General features: G+C 31.6%; 3 protein-coding genes across 7 annotated transcripts in view; all 3 read right to left on the reverse strand.

The window, feature by feature from the left end:
• Positions 1–3,998: 3,998 nt before the first annotated feature.
• On the reverse strand, positions 3,999–11,205 carry LOC107026070 (probable serine/threonine-protein kinase roco5). 4 transcript variants are annotated; one of them, XR_003579346.1, is made up of 10 exons: positions 10,833–11,205; positions 7,896–10,440; positions 7,709–7,813; positions 7,277–7,429; positions 6,121–6,284; positions 5,850–5,997; positions 5,142–5,261; positions 4,971–5,058; positions 4,481–4,717; positions 3,999–4,288 (listed from the first exon to the last, which is right to left on the reverse strand). XR_003579346.1 is itself a non-coding variant. In XM_015226913.2 (9 exons), exons 2-9 carry the CDS (start codon positions 10,269–10,271, stop codon positions 4,551–4,553), a joined length of 3,321 nt encoding a protein of 1,106 aa, XP_015082399.1. In that variant the 5' UTR covers positions 10,272–10,440; positions 10,833–11,205; the 3' UTR covers positions 3,999–4,550. The 4 variants fall into 4 exon arrangements, 3 of the variants coding, with proteins under 3 accessions (XP_015082399.1, XP_015082400.1, XP_027774166.1); XM_015226913.2 differs by having other exon boundaries at positions 3,999–4,717; XM_015226914.2 differs by having other exon boundaries at positions 3,999–4,717; positions 7,902–10,440; positions 10,833–11,203.
• A 9,570-nt stretch (positions 11,206–20,775) lies between these two features.
• LOC107024480 (probable LRR receptor-like serine/threonine-protein kinase At3g47570) lies at positions 20,776–24,760 on the reverse strand. Its single transcript, XM_015225465.2, has 2 exons — positions 21,731–24,760; positions 20,776–21,279 (listed from the first exon to the last, which is right to left on the reverse strand). Exons 1-2 carry the CDS (start codon positions 24,630–24,632, stop codon positions 20,930–20,932), a joined length of 3,252 nt encoding a protein of 1,083 aa, XP_015080951.1. The 5' UTR covers positions 24,633–24,760; the 3' UTR covers positions 20,776–20,929.
• Positions 24,761–25,597: 837 nt separating this feature from the next.
• Positions 25,598–27,792, reverse strand: part of LOC107026233 (FGGY carbohydrate kinase domain-containing protein) — an 11,544-nt gene continuing 9,349 nt past the window's right edge. The window contains exons 14-15 of one of the 2 annotated variants that reach the window (XM_027918476.1): positions 26,594–26,721; positions 25,598–26,013 (exon numbers count right to left, since the gene is read on the reverse strand). In XM_027918476.1, coding sequence (XP_027774277.1) covers positions 25,891–26,013; positions 26,594–26,721 — 251 coding nt within the window. In that variant the 3' untranslated portion in view covers positions 25,598–25,890. The remainder of the gene's footprint in view (positions 26,014–26,593; positions 26,722–27,792) is intronic. The other variant, XM_015227130.2, reaches the window with a different exon arrangement.

Below are 27,792 nucleotides of genomic sequence, written 5' to 3' on the forward strand. Positions count from 1 at the left end.
GGGGGGGGGGGGGGGTGACGAGTACCAAAAAAATGGTGAAAATATATCATATCATCAATAACTTTTAGTATTATTGATAATATAACTAGATAAGTATGGATGTTTGTTGGCTAAACACCAAAAATAATAATGTTGCATCATTGGTGTTAACTTAAATTGACTTTACTTTATGCACTTCTTTTTTTCTTACTCGCCCTCCTGAGTCCATTAGAGCTTCAATTAAATTCGATACACGTATCACAGAATTCATTTGAGGGTAGCGTTTTCATAACAGGATTCAACAGCTCAAACTCAAAACTTCTGATTAAGAGTAAAACAGTATAAGTAATGAACTTTATGCACCTAATTAATATGTAGCTAGGACACAATACCTTTTTTTTCTACCAAAACAACCCCACAATATTTTTTAGCCTAATTAATCTCTCATATAGTACAAGTGATTGATTAGTTTTAATCTTTTTTTATGCTAAGTATGTGTCTTTTGACTTATGGAATCTCAATTATCATAAGCTACCTAAGGCTAAAATGTATAGTTTTTATTAATTTTTTGAAAGAAAATTGGGAAAAAATCATAATATGAATCTGCAAATAGTGTAGATTAAGAGGGTGAGTAGAAGTTTTATATTAATTTTTTTTAAAGAAAAAGTACTGTTTTTGAACTTATTTTAGTGTTCAAAAATCATTCATTTTTACACCCTATTCTATGCAAAAAATACTATATATTATGATATACTATGATAACCCACAAAACAAAGATTTATGAAAGAGATTAGGGAATTAAGAGAAATTAATTTATTTAATTTAAATATTATAAGGTATTGTACTATATAGACCTAGGACTCAAAAAAATTATATATTATATGACCTTAATTACAATAGGGTTGACAAATATGCCCCAATATATGGACTCTTGATACACATAAACTTCTAAAAAAAATAATTAATTTTTTATACAATCTATTATAACCAAATATTCTTTGAAGGAGACCTTTAATGACTTTTGTTTTTCTTCAACAATAATTAATATGCAATCATAAATTAATACAAGTGTTATTATCACTTCATGCACTTTTTGTTGGATAATACTATATAAAATAAAAAAAAAATAGCTTAGCATAATTTGAGTATTCCTAATCCTTCAATTTTTTAACTCATATGTAACATTGTCAACCCCTCATTTTAACAAATCCATAATGAATTATATCATAATGTGGCATCCAAAGAAATTTACTTGGCCTTATCTCTTTGATCACTTTATAGTTAAGTTACCACAAAATATCTAGTATTTGAAATTTTGTTAACCTAATTAATTCATCAAATTTAAGTAGCATATGGTGTATTTAAAAGAAAATATTATCTATCGAAAGAGTTTTATTTTTAAGATTCGAATCTGAATCTTTCGACTAAGTGTAGAGAAATTTCATTCATTCAAGCACACGTGGGTGGAGGTAGGGAGGTGCAAGGAAGTTTATCTGACCGAACTCAAAATTATTTTTTATACAATTTAATAGATATGATTAATTTCTTTATTTTTCTTTGTACGTTCATATTTTTAATTTCATAAGTGAAAATTTTGATTCTGTCGATGTAATTAATTAATCGTTTGTTTCTCTATCCCAATATTCACAATATGGTTACATTGTAAAAAGTCAAACGAATGTGGTTTTATATACTTCATAAAATTGTATATTTTACTCTTCAAAACACTAAAGTCAGACATATCTTAACATACAAGATATTATAATATGAAAATATAATTCATACCCTAAAAGAATTTATACGACTTTTAATTTTTTTAACAAGTGCCAAAAAAAAGATAGACACAATTTTATATTTAGTAATTAGAAAAAATGCACAAATACTCCCTAGACTATACCGAAATTTCATAAGGTCCTATTACCTTACTAAACTTATTTTTTTGTAATTTTGTGCATCTTTTGTCTTACGTAATACACTCCGTAATTCCACAAATTGAGGCGCAAAAAAAATATTTGAGTGCCACGTAAGCCAAAAAGGTGCACAAAATTATCAACAAAAAAAAAATTAAGTTCAGGATTAATAGGACCTTAGTTTAGTTAAGATGTGTCTTTGATATTTCGGTCATAGTTTAGGGGATACTTGTGCATTTTTTCTCTAATAATTATTTTAACTTTAAAATATTTATATTATCCTCATGAAATGCTTTACAGCCAGACAAATATATATGACTTATATCGACAACATATTTCAAAAGTTTTTTTTATTAAACCCCATATTAAGTCAAATTATGTCATATAAATTGTTAAACAGAGTATATATATATATGGTTGGGGACATAAATTGAAGATTGGCATAGGCGCAAATGACCCTCTATTTTTTAATTATTTTTTTTACTGTTTTACTCTTAAGTATTGTTCACTTGACATATAACAAGTCAAAATGAACATGTACAAGAAATTGACTTTTTATTAAAAAGTACAATGCCGTGTATTAGGTACAAAAAAAAGTAAAAACAAAAACAAATTTAAAAAATGAAGTTTCTTACTTTCTAGAAAGATTAACAAGTAGAATTAATGATGATGTAATGGAATTTGACCTTTGATTTTACTATTTATAATGTTTTTTTAAATTAAAATTCACTTTTTAATCTAATTGGTCCATGCAAATATCAAGAAACTAATATATGAAAAAAGAAATAAAAAGGAATTAAGTCAACTAGGTGTTTATACAAACACTAGCTTGTCTAATTAGGTTGGTTTGGTAGGTTGGAACAATAGTATAATATCAATTTTTTTGTGTATATTTTTATAAAATATCATAAAGTTTCTCTAAATTAAGTGTTGTTAATAACTTTATGTTTAGTTTCATGCATCTCTTTTTTAGATTAGATAAAAGTATTATATCCTTAAAACAGCTATCAAAAAGATAGAAAAAAAATATAAAAAGAGTTAGTAGCAAAGGTAAGAGGACAATCATTATAATGTATACTTTTGATACAAAAGCTTTATAGTTGGCCTGTATAAAAGAGTGGTTTTTGGTGTCCATATACAATGGTATGTGATAGGTGAAAGAAGGCGTATATCACGAGTTCAAACCTGTTGTTATATACGATGATATTAGGATGAACTGAAAGATAGACAGATAGCTCATTGTTATGTATGATGGTATTAGAATGAAACGTAGAAGAAGGATAGATAGACATATGCAATTGTTATATATGATAGTATTAGGATGAACCGTTGAAGAAGGATAAACAGACAGACTCATTGTTATGTATGATGGTATTAAGATGAACCGATGAATGAAGGATAGACAGACGCACTTATTGTTATATATGATGGTATTAGGATGAACTGAAGAAGAAGGATAGACAGACGAACTCATTGTTATACATGATGATATTAGGATGAACCGAGGAAGAAAGATAGACAGACAGATACATTATTATATATGATGATATAAGGACCGAGGAAGAAAGATAGACTCATAGACAGACTCATTGTTATATATGATTGTATTAGGATGAACCGATGAAGAAAGATAGACAAACAGACTCATTGTTATATATGATATTATTAGGATGACTCGATGAAAAAGGACAGACAGACAGACTCATTGTTCATCGAGTTTCAAATCTTGTGATACAATCTTTGAGGATATCTCAATTAGAGAAATGAGAGATTTCTTGATAGATCAATAATCAAAGGTCTAACATCGAAATTTTGACCAGCTTGAAATCGAGATGTGCTTTTTCGATAAATTTGAAAGAGTAGAGATAGAACATGAAGGACTACTAGTACTCCATATACTAAATGAATCGTCTTAAAAAAACCATAGTCGTAAAAATGTATGCAAGAAATAATGTAACACCCATCATATCAGATGCATGTTCGATCCTTCAGACTTAGGGTGTGACAAATATAAATCATGATGCATGAAAAGAGATACGCTTCAATGCATCAACATCGTAAAATAATCGTAAAACATGTTATATCAAGATAAATTATACTGATCGAAAGTATTCATCGGTCCACAAGAGACTAAATTTGTGCATATAACAATTGCAAAATTCAGATAATCTACACTCCATATGATCTTAATGTGAGATACTGAAACTGAAAATTCATATAACTTCAGATGTATAAATTATCATTAATCTATGTACAACTCCCCTTTACCAGTTCCAACAGATATCTGAAACAACAAAAAACCAATATCTGAATGAACTGCAATAGCACGTTAACATATACCGACCTTCACAAAGTCGAATTCCAGCCAACACCGGTGATCTTTTCCAGAAAATAACTTCCTGCATGAAGACGGATAGACGTACAGATCTGCTTCGAGATCATAGGAAATAGGCCGCTAGAATGTCCGAGTTGTAATGACTTCATAATATAAATAGGCATATGAAGTCATCGGACGAGAAAACATATATAAGAAATGTTTATTATAGCTTCTAGGTAGACGATAACAACTTTGAAGCAAAAACACGGGATACCATTTATTTTGATCTTTCTCGGTCAATATGTAAATGACTATATTGGAAGGAGTGAGTATGGCAAATAGTATCATTTGACATTCATTGCCGCCGCCATAGTTCTCAATTTCTGAGAGATTTCCGAGAATGATGGTCTCTCTGCAGGATCAGGGCCCCAACAACTCTCCATTAGCGCTTTCCATTCGGGATCACACCATGTCGGAATTTGGGGACGCAGTGTATTGTTAACAATTCCTCCTATGTAATCATTCAAAAAAGATGAGTAATCCCTCAAGTAACAGAGCTATTCTCCATGCTATTTATCAAAACACACCTCTGAATTTGTCTAATTCTTTCTTAATCATTTTCTGGAGCGGTGGTTCTCTAAAAGCATTTATTTTCAAGGAAAGGGTAGGGAAGTCTCAAACTGATGGAAGCAAGTAGAGGGAGATTGATTTCTCTAGCAAACAAAGCGAAAAAGAAAAACATGTCTTAGGAAATGGCCACATACCTATTATTGAAGCACAATGCATATCTCCATATGGTTCATCACCAGTGAGCAACTCCCACATAACAATTCCGAAAGAATAAACATCAATCTGCATCACAGATAATATAATGATCACTTCATGAAAGAGCACACAGTAAAAGATGAGTTCCACATCTAAAGACAGGACATTACCTTCTCTGTCACCTTAGTTTTTCCACTTAGGAGCTCTGGTGCCATCCAGGGTAAAGTGCCACGAACACCTCCTGAGACCAAGGTGTGTTGTTTCACCTTTGATAGGCCAAGATCACCAATCTGAAGTAAAAGAAATGTAGGGTCAGGAACAACAGATATCCAATACAGTACGAGAGCTACAGCTTTACTGAACTTAACAAATCAAAGTGCCTTTTTAGTTTCAGAAAATGGTACTTGCTTATCCTTAGAAAGTAGGTTCTTGTAGGTTAGTGGGTAGTTGAGTGTAGTCTTGCTTATCCTTCAATACAAAGTAGTATTACTCTTGTAGGTTCTTGTTCTCTTGATTTCATTTACTACATATTGTACCTTGTAATCCATCCATCAAAATATTTTTTTCGAAGTTACCGTTCCTTTTTCAGAATGCTTTGTCATGCCTTGTATAGTATTCTGTCTTGATTTCTTCACACCCAGTTATTTTGTTGAGCCAACGGTCTATCTATCGAAAACAGCCTATCTACCTCCCACAGTAGGGTCAAGATCTGTGTACACACTGCACTCTCTAATCCTCACTAGAGGAACTACATAGGATATTTTGTTGTATAATGATACTGAAATATTTAAACAACTAAAATGTGGTGCTCAAGGATATTGACTATCAAATATGAGTATATTGACTATCAAATATGAGTATATGAGCATCCATCATACCTTGCAGACAGGTCGATGTGGATCCCGCATATTTACCAACAGATTCTCACATTTTAGATCAAAGTGAACAATGTTTTTTCCATGCAGATACTCCATACCAAAAGCAGCATCCATGGCAATAATAAGCCTTTTACGGCGATCAATAGTCCTGTTGAATAAATATGTTATCAAAGATATGTTGGAATTTATACTACCTAGAATATTGATAATGTCCTTCAAATTAAGTAGGAAACAATGAAATCCAACTAGATATCTGAAAAGCAAAATGTACCTGTCCTTTTTCTGTAAAAACTGTTTCAATGATCCATTGACCATGAATTCTGTAACAGTTGCTAAAGATCCATCTGGTCCATCACGAACTACACCGTAAAAAGAAACAACATTTGGATGGTGCAGTGAACTCAATGTCAGAGCTTCCCTCCAGAAATCTGCGATCTAATGAATAGAAGAGGACATTAAGATCGGCTTCAAAATATATACTAATTCTGGAGAATAAAGACACAATGGAACAAAGAGGCGCTATAAGCAAAAGGTAGCTTCAAATTAATTTTCATCATACGAACTCAGTCATAAGTAGAAGTGGTAATAAAAATGCTCGACCACACTTGGCCAATGTCATTTACGTCCCTTTTTTCAACTTCTTCCTCTAATTTTCTTCCTAATTTGGGTAGAAAATGGCTAAAGTAGTGTTACAAAACTTCTGATTAGAAGGTGCACAGCACAGGTTAGACCTGGCTTTTCTTGTCAACACTGAGAAGGCGAGAAAGTATGATGAGTGTAAAAGGCATCTACCTCAAAAGCCCTACATTATGGATAACAACTAAATTGGCTTATTCTTCCTCGTCTTCATTTAGGATAATAAAATAATGAATCTTTATGTTTTTTACTGTGCAGACATTCAAAATAAATATGATAAGAAAGAGCGGTCATCTTAAAGCAGAAAATAAAACTGATCCCAAAACGGCAAGTGTCATAGCTCATTGTAATATAACTTAGTGACAATTGGAAACAGTGCTACCTACTACATATCGATATAGTTCACAGAACAGGAATGTCTTCAGAGTTCACTGCCTAAGCCAAAATTTGATTCATCTAGGAAATATTCTTTAGATCAGACGTCAGAGTGCTTTAAGACCTCCGGGTCAAAGGTTGATTTCCTAAAATACATACAACTTAGAAAATTATAGTAAAAATAGGTTTGTCCCATAGTAACTTTAGCTATTTTTTACAGGCACTCATCCACCCTTGAAGGAACTTGGTTTACTGACTGTTCTAAAATATTACTACTCCTTGGTAGCTCCTGAGCATCTTATTACCCGGAAACAAGTGCAATATCTACTGCAAACAACTATATTCCACATTTGGAACAGAATTACAGACAAGAAGTTTTGAGAAAAAAAATATATATGTATACATTAAGGACATACCAGACGTTCCCTATCAGATGGCCTACCAGCAAAGCAACTGGCTTTGATTCTCTTAATAGCGACATCTGACCCCTTCCACTTTCCATGAAATACTGATCCATATGTCCCAGATCCCAACTCCCGGATCTCCTCGAGATCTTCATTTTTGATTGTCTGTACCAAAGCAATGCATATAGTTTTATTCCAATAAGATGTACGAAACAAACTAAACCTGAGAAAGTATTCACTAAAAATGAATAGAACATAAGCAAATAAATGCAGAAGGTTTTTCTGTACAATCTCCTCGGGAAAATCTAAGAAGCAAATAACACGACACAAGATTTATCTAGAAAAGTTTTCCCCATAATCCTAGAAGAATCACATTTGCAATGTGAATTAAAATGTTTCATTACGGTGAGGGAAGAGGAGACAAAATGAACTGATTTTAAGAACCTGCAATCCCTTCTCGATAGCTTCTTCCTCGGCCTTTGTTGACTCAATCTTGGAATTATTAACATTGTCATTGTCTGAATCAAATTCCAAGCCCCCTTGGTCATCCTGTGAATCAACAGATCGTATTACATACAGAATAATGCCTTTTAAAACATACATGATGCACCAATATTAATAAAATCATGACCCTCACAGCTAACTCAGCATCATTTTCATGCACCACTTTAGCACTGTCATGCTCATGAGTGGAATCAGCGTTTTCTTGAACTTCGACTTTTGCATCCTTGACACTTTGTGATGCTACCTTTTCCGCAGAAGGAATCTCATCAGATAAGGAAGTCAGCTGATCTTTTAGTGTCTTCTCATTCTTATAAATTACGCAAGCATCAGTTGTCTCTGTATCTGCAGAAACACCTTCTTTTACAGAATTTTCCGGGCAAGTGGTCGCAGGAGATGCAGGGTTCAGCGGAATTGTGTCCATTAGTGATTTGGTTGGACTGCTGCTGCATATATTAGAGACTTCAGCCAAGCCTGAAGGATGTAGTTGTTCCCCTTCCTGGCGAATAATACTCTCCTTCTCGCTGGCACATTTATCAGCAGCTAACCTTATCCCAGACCTACTCAACGTAGCTGGCCTATCACCAAAGAAAGGTCCGGAATCAGATTTTAACACCGGATCCTGCAGAGTTGCAACAGTCTGCATGCCACCTGGGGCCTGAATAGCTTCCGCAGTATGCATGGGCTGATTTCCCTGGTTGTGAGCATTTGAGATCAAGTTCTGGGATGGTGCAAGAGAATATTCAGGAATGGAAAAACCATCAAAGACCATCTTTTTCTGTGAAGAATCAAGCCAAGCATTTTGGTTCTCCATTCCAGATTGCAACCTAGGGCCATTTTCCATTATACCCCTGACAAATCCAGGACTAGCAGAACCATTGACCAGCTGTGGTGAATTACCAACCTCGTAAGAAGGACCTCCATGACTTGGGTTTTGGATATTCCTCCACAAAGAATGTGCAGGCATATTTGCTTGAGGAACCTGGTATGCCGTATCTGGTCCATAAGCATAAGGTGAATTTCCATAGCGAACTCCACGATCTTCCATAGAGGGAAGATGAATCTGAGATCCTGTGCCTACAACCTGGTCATGATATACCTGACTACCAGGATCCCGTCCAGTTCGAATGTGACGAAGGTCTTCATTATTAAGACCTTGTCCCAGGACCTGATGGCCATCAACCAAATTGCTACCAGCTCCAGACGCATGGATTTGTGGTTCCTCAACTCGAGCATTTGATTGATGCTGCACGCTCCATCCTCTTTCATGACTATGAATATCGCTCTGGCGGCTGCGAAGATCATTTTGTTCCACAGGATAGTATGAGTGGTGCAAACTGGCATCTGTAGTCACTGGGAAAATTTCTCTTTTTGGAGGGCACTCAGCACAAGGGTTTGCAACCTGGTGGAATCCATTTCCTGTATCGAGAAGGGAATGCTCTCCAGGCTTCCAAGAGGAATCAGGATGAGGCTGATTGCGCTGAAAAGTCATTCGGCAATGCTCACATATACTGTTTCCCTCGAATGCAGTAGCACCATGAAGGATGTTACCTGGAAAGCCAGTCTTGTCTACTACATGACCATTCGGAAATAACATTACGTTATCTGCATATTGAGGCTGGTGATCATATAGGGATGGATGATTAACCTGAAGACGACTGTACTCTTCAGGCAATCTATCAAAATTTCTCTCTTGAAATTCAGGGTATGGAGAATAGTACCGTGACGAAGAAGGAGAATTAGGAAACTCTGATAATGGCCGTGGATCAAGGTATCCCGGCTGTCTAGGAGAATAGTATGCTGGACTCCACGGGGCCTCCATTTCATTATACCTCTGATTAACTGATTGTTGGGGCTGAGCTATACCCAAATGTGGTATGTTAAGGTGACGCAAATTGACCTGAGGTATAGGCACCTCGTTACTCCTCAAATTGTGGAGACTACCATCAAGAGTCATCTGACTAAAGCACTGCTCAGCACCATGGAGATCATCCAATGGACCTGTAACCTGAAATTCATTATGTTGTCCCATTCTGTAATCTGGGGATTCATTAAGGCTATTCAAAGCATCCACATACCTTCTCTCATTTTCCCTCTCATCCCCATCACAGAAATGCAAGGATCCATCTTGATCAGGGTGCAAAAACAGAAAGATCCTGAGCCTAGTAAATCCATCACCAGAATCCAACTTATCGTATTCCTCCATCATATTGACCACATCATCGTCATTCACTACTGAGACGAGAGCATCAAGATCCTCATCAGGCTGCTGATACTTCAGTACCATTGCCCCCTCATAGATCTCCCTCATTTTAGTCATGAGTTCGTCATAAGAAATATCACGCGGAACACACACTATCCTTGTCTCACCACCCACATACCGAAGCTTCCCATCCTGTGGCCTGGGCAATATACTTCCTGAGAAACTACACAAAAACTTAACACGTGGAGTATCATCATTTGAACTAGAAACCGAATCAGGGTTGGTCATTGTGGGACTATCCATGGAGTGTTACAAAGCTTGCTGCTCTCTCACTTAGCAGTCAGAATCCGAACGTTCTAGTTAGTATCAGAACACATAATACTCCAAAAATCACACCTCAAAACCACCCAAATTCAGCTACTTGAAAATTCGAGCAAGTTAACAACCACGTCCACCAAGAATCATCAATAGCCTAGAAATATTCACCAAATACTTCAAATTCAAGAATTCTCCCAACAAAATAGAACAAAACAGAATTCAACAACTAAATATCACCAATCTTCAGCTCAAGTCAATCCAAGAACACATCAAATACTAAGCCAACAAATCAAACTCTACAAACCCTATTCAGCAATAAATCAAAAACCCAAATGAGCATTACACATCAGTATTATCACAATCACCAAATAAATTCACAAAATTCTTCATATATAACTCAAACGATTCATTTCCCAAACCCCAAAAAAATCCAATCTTTCAACTCAAACAATCCAAAAAAACTCCAAATATTAAACAAACAATTCAACAACCTCACACCCCATTAACTAAATAAATCAAATAAACATGAAAAAACAGTAAAATTACCTTATAAAGAAAATGCCATTCTTAAATTCTGATTTCAACCAAAGCTTCCAACTTTTCAAGAATCTTCCAATTCCAGAAAAAACCCACCAAAATTCAAGCTTTCGTGTATTAAATCTCCTATAAAAGACTCTAAAAATCGAATCTTTAATCTCTAAGTACCCAAAAATCCCACAAAAATAACAAATAGATATAGAAACAAATAAAAAACTAGTTATTTGTTGCCATAAAAGCTTGTGAAAATTGAAAGCATGAGGCTATATATATGGAATCTATCAATTAGAGAGAAATGAGAGAAGATGAAGGCGCCATGGCTGAGACGATTGATGCTTTGCTCTGTGTAAATTGGTAGGGTGGTGGGGTGGGGGTGTTTTGAGGAGGGGTGGGGTGATGCCAGGTAGAAGGACACTTGGCAAATTTTGAGTACATGGAATCAAGGCATCAATTTATCTTTGATTTTAGGTATATACTCTTCACTTGCTATGTCAATATATGTATGTGATGAAGGAATAAACATGACCACAAATACACAGAGGTCTCGAGTTTGAGTTTTTTACGTTAAAAATAATCAATTGGGAGTGGTATTGACATTGTTTTTGAGTTTTAATGCTAAAATAATTAATTTGGAAAGGTTTTTGAGTTTGAATTTCTATGTTGAAAATGACCGATTAGCATAGGTGATTTAAGTTCAAATTTTTATGCTAAAAACAATCAATTGAGAGAGATCTCGAGCTCGGGTTTCTATGTTGAAGATAATCAACTAAGAGAAGGATTTATGTTCGAGTTTCTGTGCTAAAAATAATCAATTAGTTTCGAGTTTGAGTTTCTAAGTTGAAAATAACCAATTAGGGAGAGGATTCAGGTTTTTGAGTGCAATGCTAAAAACAATCAATCATGAAAAGTCTCGAGTTCGAATTTGCATGTTGAAAATAACCCGCAAGGAGGGGATTCAGGTTCGAGTTTCTGTGCTAAAAATGATCAATTAATGTCGAGTTTGAGTTTTTAAGTTGAAAATAATCAATTAAGGAGAGGATTCAGGTTTGAGTACAATGTTATAAACAATCCATCAGGAGAGATCTCGAGCTCGAGTTTTTATGTTGAAATAACCAGCAAGGAGTGGATTCAGGTTCTAGTTTCTATGCTAAAAAATAATTAATTTTGACTTCCTGTGTTGAAAATAACCAATTAGGAGAGGTTTCAAGTTCGAGTTCCATGCTGAAAAAAGTCAATTAGGAGATGTCTCGAGTTCAAATTTCTATGATGAAAATAACCAACTAAGAGAGGTTTCATGTTCGAGTTTCTATGCTAAAACAATCAATTATGTGAGGTTTCGAGTTTGAGTTTTTATGTTGAAAATAACCAATTAGGAGAAGTTTTAGGTTCGAGTTCTATGTAAAAAATGATTATTTAGGGAGGTCTCAAGTTCGAGTTCCTTTGCGGAAGAAGATCCAAAGAATGAACTTATAGCGGTTAGAGTTTGTTACTAAATAATATTCCTTCCGTCTCATATCAGTTGATCATCTTACTAAAAGTAGTTATCTCGTACTATTAGTTGATTACCTTACTAAAACATGAAAACATTAATTAAATTTTTCCTATATTACCCTTGAAGATAATTCTTTTTCAAAGTGTCCATATTTTTTGTAAAATTCTTAAATAGTTTTCTAAGGGTGATTTAATAAAATTATCTTCTTATTTATGATTTCTTAATACACATGTAAAAAGAAAAATGGTCAACAAATATGAAATGGAGGCAATAACTATTTGGCATTTTGAGCATATAAAAAAATTCAAAAATTATTTTTTAAAAAGTCGGTTTGCCCAATAGATAATTAGATTAATTAAAGGTTCTATGAGTATGGAACGTTAGATAAAAAAAATTGAAATCTCAATATGAATATCATACACTGAATAAAAAGTTGTATTATATATGCAATGAAAGAATAAATGTGATCAATATTGCTAGAAATTTCAAATATTAATTTTGAATATTGCAATTTTTATTTATTTAGGTCCATTTTATTTTATTTTATGCTTAATTGAGTACTTTATATAATGAACAATCAAAAGTTTTGATATAAATATCTAATATTAAATTGAGATTTTATCGAAAATTATCGAATATGGAATGAAAAATAAAAGAAAAGGAATAACTTAGGCACTATGGAGGGTCCAAAATAAATTTGGTGAATATGTTGTTTAAACTTTTTTGAGAATTTTCTTTAAGAAAGTACAACAAAAGTTGTCTTCAATGGAGATTCTATTTTTTGAAAGAAAAAAAAAACAAAAAGTGCTTCAAACAAACATTTAAATATTCTTTCTTTTTTGGGATATTAGCACTTTTAATCCTTCAAATATTAATAAATTTAAGTTTTGATTTGTGTAATTTTTACTAAGCATTTTGTAACATTTATGATGAATAAGGATAATTCAAATAAGATTGACAGATTTCTAGATTGACAAATTTCTAAAAATGAGATGAATATAATAATTTAAGTGAATCTCATGTCAAAATGAAAATAGAATATAAACTTTATAAGATACAATTAAAATTCACGTTAACTTAAAAGCGAATAATAATAAATTTTCTTAATTCTTTTTGTCAATGAAAAGCATAACAAATTGGGAATACTAAACCAAATAGACAATCAATATGAAGCATTAACATAAAAAAAAAAACTTTGAAGACTATATGTATATATATCCTCTATATTATTGATATATGTGTATTACTATGTGTAAAATATATGTTGTAGTTATACTATGTATTTTAATATTAATTAGTATTTCACTTCTTTTTTTTTGGTTTATTATTATTTTTCATTTGGCCTTTAAAACTCGTACTGGAATCTCGATTAAATAAAAATGAATATTGTAAGACCTATTCAGAGATGGCACGCCTAATCGAATATTTGGAAATGTTTTTATATAGTACATCACCTTCAACATACTTATTCAAAAACAATTATCTATTGATAAAATTAAATCAATTTCAATACTAAAAAGTGTTTTTAATATTGTTTACTTATCAGTTACACTACAACAAAAATAATTTTTAGCGGCATTAAATATTGACATTAATAAAGAGTGCTAAAGTTAATTAAGTGTCATTAAAATCAACGTCGCTAAAGGTTCTAGGGACATATACAAAATGTGAAAATTGTCACTAAAAATACATATTTAACGACAATTAAGAATTAAAAGCAGATAATAATCAGTTTTGTCCTAGTATTACTTTTAATCCACTGACTTAATAATATAGTTGTGCCATCAAATGTACAATTAATAAAGCTTCTCGTGTGACATGCTAGTTTATATTTTAATATAAGTCAATAGTCGTTCGGACTCATCTCGATTTACATGATAATATTCGAATTTAGCAAGTTAAGTAAAAGAAAAATAGTCGTAATTTTTTTTATACCTTTTAAATAATTTAAATTATTAATTATTATTTCACTTACGACATTTTTACATAATTGTCAAAACTATATATATTAATTTTCAAATTTAAAAATGCTAATAATTACATTCGAATAATGCTCAAATATTCCAAAAGAACTTTAATTATTGAAGTATGTTCATTTATGTAATATGTTTTTCAAAACTCAAAAGTGATTCCATTGTTACACTTTTATGATGTGTTTATTGTGCTTTTGTACCTATCATATACTAAGAGCATATGATTCCTCTTGTTGGTCATAAATATACAAAATAATGAAACATATAATTATATTTCAAAATAATAATTAAATCGTGATTCGTTATAGTGTTAAATCAGATTTTAGAAATAGATGCGGAGGCATATATTATGTGAAATGAATAAAATTGTTCTATGTTTAATGTTTGATCCATAAATGTCTTTACTGCTAATACTTGATCAGAATTACTTTTATTGGACCAAAATATTAGACGCAAATTTTTTTTTTGGATCAAATTAAAAATGAAGGATATTTTTGTTCACTTAGATTAAGGGTAATTTTTACCCTTTTCCAAAAATTAATTGATTGAAAATATTTAAATCAACAAGGGACATCGATACATACTGACAAATAAATATAATTTCGAGTGCTACCGACAAGGATTGTAATAAAATGATAAGTAATCCTTAAACACTCTTAATCAGAAATCTCGAAATTAACTTTTGAGTACACCTTGTTACAGAGTCACCTTTATCAGGGAGATTAAAATAATATTCTCCTTAATTAGCTGCTTTTTAAATAAAATTAAATGTAATCTCTTCCTTAGTAATGTAGACAAATCTAATTATTTACACTTATAATATTAATGACCTGTCAACGTATTTCTTTCTTTTTTTAATATAAGAAGTACCATTAGATAAGAATAAATTAATTCAAAATAAAATATGACTAAAATGAAAGAGTATTTCTAAAAAAAAATTGGATTAAAATAGATGTTAAAGTATTTTCAATAGTACAAGTTCATCTATACTATTTATTAGATTAATCTTCACAATTTATTTTATATTTTGCTAAAATAAATTTAAAAAGTTGAAGTGTCATTTTGAAGTTAAGAAAATATAATAAATAGAAATTTTAATTAAACCATGATTTTTATAGTATTAAATCATTAAGAATATAAAAAAAAATTGTAAGTAGAGCTATTAGCAGTTCAAACTCATTTTTGCAAATGAAAAAATCAATCTATGAAACTATTGTTAGATTAATATTAAAAGAAAAAACCTTTTTTTTTAAAAAAAAAAATTAAGAAAAGTTGAAGTGGCATTTTGAAGTTAGAAAATATCATAAAATGAAAATTTTAATTTAAACTGTAACTCTTTATAATGTTATAAATTCATTAAAATTACAGAAAATTTCATAGATAGCACATTCACCTATCATTCATATACATAATATTTTTAAAAATATGTAAATATTTATATACAAGATTTTAAAGTTCAAATTCTGTATATTAATTCATTCGATAGGTATGTGAATTGAGACGATTTATTTCATATTCGAGACATTTAATTAAGACGGACCATTCACTCCAATGACAAATCTTCTCTTTTTAAGTCTTAAGTAAATAAACCAAATTATTCCAATCTAGCTACATTTAATTTATTTTTTCTTTCAAATAATCTATATTGTATAACAGATTTATTGCTCCTACAAAAATATGTCAATTGTTTTTTTTGTTTTTTTTTCACGTACCCGGTGTCCAGAGTTCACATTAGACCTAAATTCGGATCATGCACTGTAGGGCCCATTCGAGAGTGGTGCTCCCAACAGAATTTTCTCCATACCCAAGGCTCGAACCCAAAACCTCTGATTAAGGTTTCAATATATATATATATACATATATATATATATCCTTTAATTTCCAACAGATTTGTTGATCTTAGAAATATGTCAACTATTTTAATATCCTAAAATAATCATGTGATGATATGTATATACCAAAGTTGTTGCTTTTCCAAATATATCAACTATTTTAAATATATACTTTAATTTCTACATATATAAAAATAATAATAATAGATTTGATGCTCTTACAAATATGTTAACTGCTTAAAATATCCTTTAATTCTCATATATATGATATATATATATACCAAAAAAAGTCAATTATTTTAAATATATTTAATTCAATTTCCATATAAGAAGATAAGTGGTAATTTAATGCAAGATCAACAACAACTATATAAGTCTCATATAATTAATGACTCAAAATATTATAAGGCACCCAAAAACATAAAGTTAGTTAACCAAATAAAAAATATGGCAAATATTATTTCATTTATGAAATTAATTTTAATGCTCATTTTGATCTCTAATTCACAATTTGTTAATTGTAAATTGGATCAAAAATGTTTTAGGGATTGTATTAAAGCATGTTTCCAAAATCCTGGGTGTTATATATCATGTGCAAAAGAATGTCAAGTTTCTTCTCTTAATTATAATGTTTTTTCTACAATGGATTATTGCAATCTTGGTTGTTCAATTGATAAGTGTGCAAGTTTAATCAAAGGTAACTTTCTTTTACAAAAAAAAAAATCGAATAGATTTTTATGATGCGTTACAAACGTTTTTTTAGTTATATATATGGCTATTTAAAAGAAGATCCATAAGTAGAATGTATGAGATTTTTATTTGGTAATTTTTTTCTAGTCGAGTCGTAACTGATCATAGAAAATCATTTTCTCCTTGGGATTAATGTGTGGCGTGTCATTTCTTTCTTTCGTATAGATCTTAGAGATTTTTTAATATTTGAGGAGATTGTGTTTTAGGATTAGTTATAAATGTTCGATGATAGAGGCGAATCTATAGTATTAAATACACTTCATCTGATTTCGGTATTTTTTATTCAACTTTGTAGTTATTTTAAAAAATTCATAAATATTTAGCTTGGAGTTCAGTCGATTTATCTTTTTATTTTTTTCATGTTATGTTAGACTATGCTAAAAAAATTTCTTTTGAGTAAATTGAAAATTCTTATGAGAAATAGTAAATTATGGTACGTTGTCTTGAAGGACAACTTTCTAAAGGTTATATTTACAAAATTTATAAGAAAATTGGATCAAAATTTGATTATTGGCCTAAAAATGGAATCGTAACATAAATAAATCCTTAATTTGATATTGTTATAGAAATTCATAAACTTCAACTTTTAGATTTATCTATGAATGGATTAGTTATTTTCGTATATTTAAATTGTAACGGATCATATTTTGAATTTTTTTCTTTTTATCTTTATTGTTATTACTTTTTTTTTCTTTCAAATTCATTAACATATTTATTTTGTACAGATGACAAACAATGGAAAGTATGCATGAAGGATTGTTTTGGCGATTATTGCAAAATTGGAGCTTAAAAGATAAATTAGAATATTAATTAATTAATGTGATATCATTAATTAATGTTGTGAATGAAAAACTACTCATAATATCTATCTTTTCTATATAATATATAATAAATATAGGTGTTTTTGTTGAATCTCTATTTTAAAAAACTAATTGAAAGATAATATGTTTGTTTTATATTTAAGTAAAATGTTGATTTCACTGTTTATTATTTTAATTTATAAAGTTTAAATCATGAATCTTTTTAACTAGTGAATCAAAACTAATTATTTGTTTGCGAGACTCAAAATTGAAGCTTCGGGTTGAGGGAGAGGAATCTCATAGGTACAGAGTAGAAAAGAAAAAAAGAATCTCTGATTGAAATAATTTTTTAGATTGTAAATTTATCGAGATCGAATTTGTAAAAAGAAACAAAAGTTGGTGAAAGGGTAGGATCAGTCAATAGGTTAATAACTAGGCAATAAATGGCTAAAAAGACAAATTAACATAACTAGCCATTCGCAGAAAAAAGAAAAAGCAGATAAATACAGGGGAACTTTAACATATAGCCACTTAAAAATAACTTAATTATTCTCTATAATTATAATTTAATAATTACAATTCGTAGCTACATATATGGAGGAGAGAGGCGAGCGAGACTGGGAGAGAGAGGACAGAGGCGAGAGAGAGGGGGGAAAGAGTGGGAGAAAGGTGAATTATATATGTATATCAGTTAGATAATTGTATATTTTACATATGTATTTGTATATATGACAAGCGAGAGCCTGAGAGGGAGGAGAGAGGCTAGCGAGACAGGGAGAGGGTGGATAGAGGCGAACGACATTGGGAGAGGCGAGCGAGAGAGGGCAGATAGTGGGAGAGAGGTAAATTGTATATGTATATAATTGTATAATATACATATGCATTTGTATATATGGCAAGCGAGATTGGGAGAGAGAGGAGAGAGATGAGCGAAATTGGGAGAGGGAGGAGAGAGGCAAACGAGAGAGGGCAGAGAATGGGAGAGAGATGAATTGTATATGTATATAGGTTAAATAATTGTATATTATACATATGTATTTGTATATTCCGGCTAATTAGCATATACAAACGTGATTAATTATAAAACTTGAAGTCAACCCACGTAATTAATGTATAATGTTAGTCGTGAGCGATAATTATAACAAACTATAGCTATGATGAGTAATTAAATAGTATACATTTGCTTTATTACGTAAATTTTCCATAAATATATAATATATGCAATTAGTGTATACAATATACTTAATGATTTACAATCTAGCCACATTTACTTAATTTTTTTTTCCAAATAATCTATATTGTATAACAGATTTATTGCACATTAGTGTATACAATATATATGTTGATCTTAGAAATATGTCAACTAAAGTTATTGCTTTTACAAATATATCAACTATTTTTAATATATATCCTTTAAGTTCCACATATATATAAAAATAATAATAAATTTGATGGTCTTACAAAAATGTTGACTGTTTAAATAAATATTCTTTAATTTCATATATATGATACATACCAAAAAAAAAAGTCAATTATTTTAAATATATTTGATTTAATTTCCATATAAGAAGATATTGATACTCTAATAAAAGATCAAACAACAACTATATAAGTCATCACATAATTGGTAAATAGAATGTGTAAGATCTTTATCTGATCATTTTTTTTCTAGTTGAGTAGAACTGGTTATAGAAGATCATTTTCTTCTTGGGACTAACGTATGGCGTGTCATTTTTCTTTCTCTTATATAGATCTTTAAAATTTTCAATATTTCGGTAGGTTACGTTTTATGACTAGTTATAGATGTGTTTTTGGTTATATGATAGGGGCAAATCTATAGTATTAGGTACTATTTATCTGAGTTTAGTATTTTTATTTAAATATTATATTTATTTGAGAAATTCATGAATATTTATCTTTAAATTCAATTGGTTAATGAACCTTTTAGACCACACAAAAAAAAATTCTTTTGAATAAATTGAAAAATCTTATGAGAAATATTAGTATATTACGATATGTTGTTTCTAAAGGTATATTTACACAACTTATAAGAAAATTAGGTTAGAATCTAATTATTGGCCTAAAAATTGAATGGTAACATAAATAAATCCTTAATTTAATATTGTTATAGAAATTCATAAACTTCAATTTTTAGATTTGTCTATGAGTTGATTAGTCATTTTCGTTTATTCAAATCGTAACTAATCATACTTTGAAATTATATTTTATATTTATTGTTATTATTTTTTTTCTTTCAAATTCATTAACATATTTATTTTGTACAGATGACAAACAATGGAAAGGATGCATTAAGGATTGTTTTGGCGATTATTGCAAAATTGGAGCTTAGAAGATAAATTAGAATATTAATTAATTAATTAATTAATTGATTAATCAATGCGATATCATTAATTAATGTTGTGAATAAAAAAGTAATCATTAATGTCATCTTTTTTATATAATAGATGTTTTTCTTTGAATTTCTAATTAAATCAAATAGAAGATAATATTCTCTTTCTATTTTAAGTAAATGTTGATTTCACTCTTTTATTAATTTTGAATTCATAAAATATAAATTCTGAATCCTTTTCTAACTAGTGAATCAAAATTAATTCTTTGCTTTCGAGATTCAAATTCGAAGCCTCTGATTGAGGGGGAGGAATTTCATAGGCATAAAGTAGAAAAGAAAAGAAAAAATCCCTAAAAGATTCACTTGGTCGAATAACTTTTAGATCACAAATTTATTGATATCAAATTGTAAAAAAAATCAAAAGTTGGTAAAAAGAAAGGATCAGTTACACAGCGCAAAGTTAGGTGGGGACAAACTCAGTAACTTTTCTGTAAATTTTGTATTTGTATTAGAAAATTAAATAAATATATATGTATATTAACTCGTGAACCCCTAAAAAGAATTAATTGACAACGTAGCGATAAGGAAGAAATCGTGAAAAGTAATAGTTGCGGGCTTGAATCTCACTATCAACCAAAAAAAAAATCCTTTATTTTTATTTTTTTCAAATCTTCACTCTGTCTCTGAACTCAGTCAATAGATTACTAACCAACAAATAGCTAAAATAAGAGAAATTAACTTAATTAGTCGTCCACAGAACGATAAATATATGATATATGTATAATTAGTGTATACAATATACATATATTGAATAGCAAATAGCTAGTAATTATAAATATTTTTGATCGAGCGATCAAATTTGTAACATCCCCTAAATATAACTAAACCATAAACTAAAAATAAATTTACTCATAAGATTATTTCTTCTTTGTTTTTGAGTAAAAGGTCCTCTTTAATTTTACCAAGTCTATTCACTACATCTTTCATATTTACCCTCTCTTCTTGTCTTTCTTTTGTACATTCCAAAGCCAACTCCATCATATTAAATATGCAAATCTCATGATTTTCTCCAAAGAAAATATTTTCATCAACAATTGTCTTCAAAGAAGTTGGAAATGATTCACTTACCCATTGCCTCAAGTTCATGTTTTCATTGAAAAGTTCATTTGTTGGTCTTCTTCTTGTCAATATCTCTATTAACATTATGCCGTAACTATAAACATCACCACTCGTGGATACTATTCCCTCCGAGCCATACTCTAAAAACACACACAGAAAAAAAGGAAATAAATATGTTATAACGAGTTAAAAAATACTTAAATATAATGATAGTGTAAAAAGCTTCTATACTATCAGTGGATACAAGTTAAATCCAGTTGATTCTACCCTAGTCTATAAGTGGTAGACTTTTCTTAGTTCAAGTTATTTTTTGAGTGGGGTCCACAATAGAGTTCATGTCACCGCGATCTATATGGAAGGGCAGTTTAGTTGACACAACCAATAAGGGGCAAAGATAAGCCCTTTTGCTACTAAGAAAGTGAACGGCGAGCTCAAAGGTTCAAGATTTAGCCGAGCATTAATGAAGCTAGATTCGTGCAAAGTAAGTAGCACCGAAGTCACCTTAATTGACCAATATTTTATTTTTCAGAGAGAAGAATGGCCGAAAATATGCCTTATATTAGGAAGAGTAGTCAGAGAAGAATTGTTTACCTGGTGCAATGTAGCCAATAGTGCCCAATGTGTTAGTTTGTGCCATGGAGTTGTTTTCACCTAAAATCTTTGAAATGCCAAAATCACCAACATGTGCTACAAAGTCACCATCTAATAAAACATTTTGAGGCTTTAAGTCACAATGGACTATAGGTGTATCATAACCATAGTGAAGATATTCCAATGCCATTGCAACATCAAGCATTATGCTAACTCTTTGAAACATGTCTAAGACTTGATGTTCCTTATCATACAACCAACTTTCAAGGCTTCCATTTGGCATATACTTGAGAACGATGGCTCTAACGTATTGATTGGAACATGTAGTGATCACCTTAACAAGATTTCTATGTTTAATGCTTCTCATCACTTGACATTCAGTATCAAACCTCCTGCATCCTTCCTCATTTAGCATATTTAGAACCTTTATCGCGACTGTAGTTCCATTAGCTAATATGCCCTTGTAAACAAAACCAGAACCTCCTGAACCAATCATGTTAGAGCCACTGAAACTATCCGTTGCTTGTTGAAGTTCACGGTATGTGATCAACTGGTGTGTTGTGATTTCTGTTAACTCTTGATCATGTTCTTGAAGTTTTGTTCTTCTTGATCTTCGCTTAATCCATACGAACAGAACAAGTAGTATGAGGAGGATTGATGCAATCACAGGAATGACAACTACTAGCACATTTTTCTTAGACTTTGATCGTTTCGTTGCACTATTCGTAGCACATTGAGAAACTTCTGTTATAGGTTTTCCACATAAACCTCTATTTCCAACAAAAGATTGAGAAGAAGAGTTTGCAAACACACCACTAGTAGGTATTTCACCTTCTAAATGGTTGTAGGAAAAATTGATTTCTTTAAGGAACTGAAGTTTTTCTAAGGACTTTGGGATGTTTCCTGATAACTCATTTGAAGATAAATCCAAGAACTCTAAGCTCAACAAACTGCCAAATGATGAAGGAATCACACTCCGTAACGAGTTGTTTGAGAGTGAAAGATACGTGAGGTCTATGAGGTTCCCGAATGTACTTGGAATCACACCGGAAAGTTGGTTGCTTGAAAAATCTATACCTTCTATAGATTTCAATTTTCCAATATCAAGAGGAAGTTCCCCTTGTATTGAATTCCGCGTAACGTTTAGAAAAATCAGGCTGTCCATTTCCCACAGACTTGAAGGTAAGGTTGAGGTGAGCTTATTGAAACCAAATGAAAGCCTTTGCAGTCTAGTGAGCTTTCCAATGCAACTTGGAATAGCTCCAGAGAGCTCGTTTTCGTGTAGAAATGTGTCTCCCAAATTCACCAACTCACATATTTCCTCTGGAATTGAACCTTGTAGCTTGTTTCTGCTTAGATAAAGCCTCTGAAGTTGCTTCAACTCACCAATCTCAGGTGGAATGGTTCCTGTCAATTGGTTACCGTTCAAGACTAGCGATAACATGCTGCTTATATTGCCTACTCCTCTTGGAATTTTTCCATTTATCTGACCATTCTCTATGTTAAACATTTCTATAGTAGACGAAAGATTACTAACCGAATCAGGCAAGACGCCATTCAAGGGATTGTTAGCCAATATCAGAAACTGCAGCATCCTACAATCCACCAAAGAGTTCAAGAATCCAAGCTCTTGTTGTCCTGGTTCATTTGTAAGCTGATTACCACCAAGATTCAAGAACTCAAGCTGTCGTAGATTTCCCAAATCACTTGGAACTATGCCTGTGAACAAGTTATATGACAGCTCCAGCTCAATAAGATTAGAAGCATTTGTGATATACATTGGGATTTCTCCTTCAAGTTGATTATCTGGCAAGAAAATCCCCTTAAGGTTTGGAAGTTGAAGTCCAAGAGTGGTTGGAATTCGCCCCGAGAGATTGTTATCACTGAAAGCAATGTACTCCAAAGAAGACATATTGAAGATAGATTCTGGTATTACACCAGTAAGATTATTGAAATCGAATCCCAACATCTTCAAGTTCGATAAATTTCCAAGTTCTCGAGGAATTGTACCAGTTATATGGTTGTTCACACAACCAAGATATTGAAAAGTGGATATATTACTCAATGAAAGTGGAATAGTACCACTTATTGCATTTTGAGTCACATAAAACCTCTCAAGCCTTGATAAACAACCAATATTTCTCGGAATTTGACCTGTTAAATTGTTGTAAGACAGAACAAGAGTTCTTAGCTTACTGAATTGGCATAGTCTTGAAGGAATCTCACCGATGATTCGATTATAACTAAGGTCTATAACTTCAAGATTCATCACACCCTTCATTTCATCAACCAAGAATGAACCAGAAAGACTATTGTTAACCAAATACACAGCACGTAACGATGACATGCTGAAGATCAATCCAGGGATTGAACCTGAGAGTTTATTATCTGACAAGTCTAACTCAACAAGTTGGCTTAGATTACCAATCTCAGATGGAATTTTACCACTAAATCTATTTCCATCTAATCTCAATCTCTTTAACTTTGTAATATTACCAACAAAAGAATGAACTGTTCCTTCTAGTTGATTGTTATGAACATCAATGACTTCTAAAAGAGGTAAGTTTACGAGTTCGTAAGGAAAAGTACCTTGAATGATGTTGTTACTAATGTTAAGTGTAGTAAGAAAGGATAAGTTAGCTATGGATGGTGAAATTTTGCCTTGAAGATTCATGTTTGGTAGATTTAAAGCTATGACTCTTTGGTTTTGTGGATTACAAGTGATACCAAACCAAGAACAAAATGAACTATTTGTAGTCCAATTCTTGTAAAGGAAAGAAGAGTTATTTGTAATGATGAGTTGTTTAAAAGATAACAAAGTTTCCATGTCTGTTGCATATAGGGAAAAAATTGATTCTTGAAAGACTAATAAGATAAGGAAAAGAACATAGCTTTTCTCCATCTTGAAAGACTTGATCAACTTCTCAAATGATTTAACGAATTCACTTGAGGATAAAGATCTACTCTTCGAATTACAAGCATCAGACGAAAATAAGAAGGAGACTAGAAAGTACTTATGTCAATATGTATAATAATCAAGCTATGCATAAACAATTTGCAATAAAGGATGTGGTTGGAAGGTAGGTCGTGTATCCTTAATTAAAGGTGTCAATTTCGAACCTTAAATATGAAAAAGATCTCCATAAAAAGTGTTCAACTTGAATAAATTTTATGCTAACGCAAATTCGAATTAGTCAACCATGAGAAAGGTCTAAACTCCTATTTAAGTGTGAATATTATTAAGTCAAAATCATGGGCCAGAAATATGCCAAAATTGAATAGGGTGAAAATGGTGTAAATGTCAAATTAAATTCCAATTCTTGACTTTTAAAAAGAAAAGTTTGTAGAATACTATTTTTTTCCTAACCCATGTTAAGGGAAAAGATATACTTTTAAATTACTTATTATATATAAATATCTAAAGTTATCTTTAATAATATTCACCTTTCTTCATGATAACAATATTTTTTTTTTATAAAAAGCAGGTGACTTTATGACTATTTAAGAAATCAACTCTATATTTATTAGAAAAACAAAAACGCAATAATATATATATATATATATATATATATATTTGTCAAATTATAAAATGGTAAATAAATGGCTAAAATTGGTGAAGAATAGTCTTCCTAATTTAATGCATTAATTAGTAAAGGGAAAAAATACATCTAACTTCCAACCAACATGATATTGACATTAATGTCGACAAAACAATAAAGAGATCAAATGTTATTAATAAGTCAAAGGATTCATAGATCGATTTGATGTAAACAACTGATAATGATGATTTAAATATTTAACCATGATTTAATAAAGCGTGAATTTCTCATATACGTATAATGTATACAAGCAGCAGGAATGGACACATTGAAGAATACCTAAAAGTGTTAAATCATTTCGAAATGAGTTTAGTTATACACACCATCAATTTTTCATATGATATGAACAAGTCAAACAAAATTCAACTGTACAGGTGATAATAGTTGAATAGGTGAACATTTTCAAAAGACTTTTTATACACTACATAATGTGGTTCAAAGAAATGCAGAAAGGGAGAGGAGGGGGGCTAGGAACTGGTGTCGCGTTTTCCTTCGTTCCTGGGTGACATGGTTTGTAGTAACTTGTATACCAATAGGCGCGACAACAATGAAGAAAACAACTCATGACAGAGCCTCGGCCATAAGTAAACGATGCTTCTGTTGCTGCTCATAAAGGTCGCGGAAGATGCTGTATTTGGCATCGTGGTACTTCTTCACTTTCATGTCTTGAGACGGATGAACAACCTGCCATCAACCACATGTGGAAAACCATAAGAACAATATGGCACAATGAACCTTAACGGCAAAGACATTTTTCAAAGAGGTAGCAGCCAAGTCTGGTTCCATGGTGGAGATAAAAGATAAATTACTAGAATCTGGTGCATGGCACCAAGAAGGGTAGCGGTGGAGGAGAGAAGACGGAGTGTCTTTCCATTAGGTCGTTGGGAAGAAGCAAACACAAGAACGAAGACAACCTCTGTAAGCAAGTAACATGAACGTGCAGTAAAAGACTCCGCGGAACATTATATCTGTTGTCCCAACAAGATCTATACACAAAACAAGTTATTTTCTATGATTTTCTGCATCAGGGTGTGGATGGAATAGTTCCTAAAAGAGACAATTTTACCCAAATCAACCAAGCAAGGAGACGTAAAGTCAGAGACGATGAAATTTAGAAGTCAAAAATGCAAAAGCACAGTAAATTGCTAGAGAAAAGGAATGAACGATAAATAAATGTATGTCTTAAAAAGTAAGAAGGAAGGCAAACAGCTAGCGCAGTTCCTCTTTTAGTTAGAAAAGTAGATATAGTTAAACAGTCGCACACCTGACCAGCTGCATTCATTGCCTTCATGGCGTCACGAACAGTAGAATATTTCTTTGAAGCAACAGCACCAAGAATAGCAGACCCCAATAGCACAGATTCATTTTCGCGAGGGAGAATGATAGGGTAACCTGCAGAAGGCATAATACAGCTTGGAATTGATTAATGTATCCAAACACAAAGAAATCTAGGATTATTCAGTACCAATGTTGAAAACAGAGGTACTGAAAGATAATAAATTGAAATCTATAATACAACCTTTTCAGCAATTGGAAAGCTCGAGGGAACAGGAGTAAATGGTAGATGTAGAATCAATTAAAGATGTTTTAGGTTCCTTGTAAATTTTGCTATAGGATTAAAGATCTTCCTGGTACTCTCCACAATTGTAATTAGGAATCTGTAACTTATTGTCGCAGGTTCTGGTTTTTGTTTTGGAATAGAATACAAGTTGTTATTGTCTCAAAAAAAAAAAAAAAAAGCTCGAGGGAAAGTTTAGGATTCACTTCCTAACTTGTTTCAGGTTATTTCCTTCTATTTAATTGTTTATTGTTTTAGGGGAGTTAACCAACTTATTATAGTATAGTGGTGAGTACTCCCTCATATACAGCAAATAATGCGTATTATGTATATCTATGTACTTTCTTTTACATAGATATCCAAGGGGGAGTGTTGTAAAATAGTTGGAGTGCCACGTGGGCCCAACAATTGGAAGGTGGCATCACTATTGATTGTGGAGTGCCACGTGGGCCCAACAATTGGAAGGTGGCATCACTATTGATTGTGTATGCATGCCATATGACACCTTCCCATTAGTGATATGTCATCACTTGGCTAATTAGAAGGCCAAGTGATGCATTAATGTATGGCTATAAATAGCCACTATATGAAACATATACATACACCTTTGAAAGAATATTACTTCCTAAATTTTTCTTCTTTTAGTATATTAATTTTAGTAAGTTCTTTTATAACACGTTATCAGCACGAGTCTCTGCCAGTTCAAGTAAAGATTTTAAAAGCCTCGGAGGTATAAATTTCCTTTTCTTAATAATGTCTAATCTCTCTAAACTTGAATTTCTTGCTCTAGACATATCGGGAAAAAGCTATCTATCATGGGTACTCGATGCAGAAATTCATCTTGATGCGATGGGTCTAGCAGACACCATCCAAGAAAATAATCAAGCATCGAATCAAAACCGTGC

Source organism: Solanum pennellii, chromosome 7, assembly GCF_001406875.1.
Source record: "Solanum pennellii chromosome 7, SPENNV200".
Lineage (NCBI taxonomy): Eukaryota > Viridiplantae > Streptophyta > Magnoliopsida > Solanales > Solanaceae > Solanum > Solanum pennellii.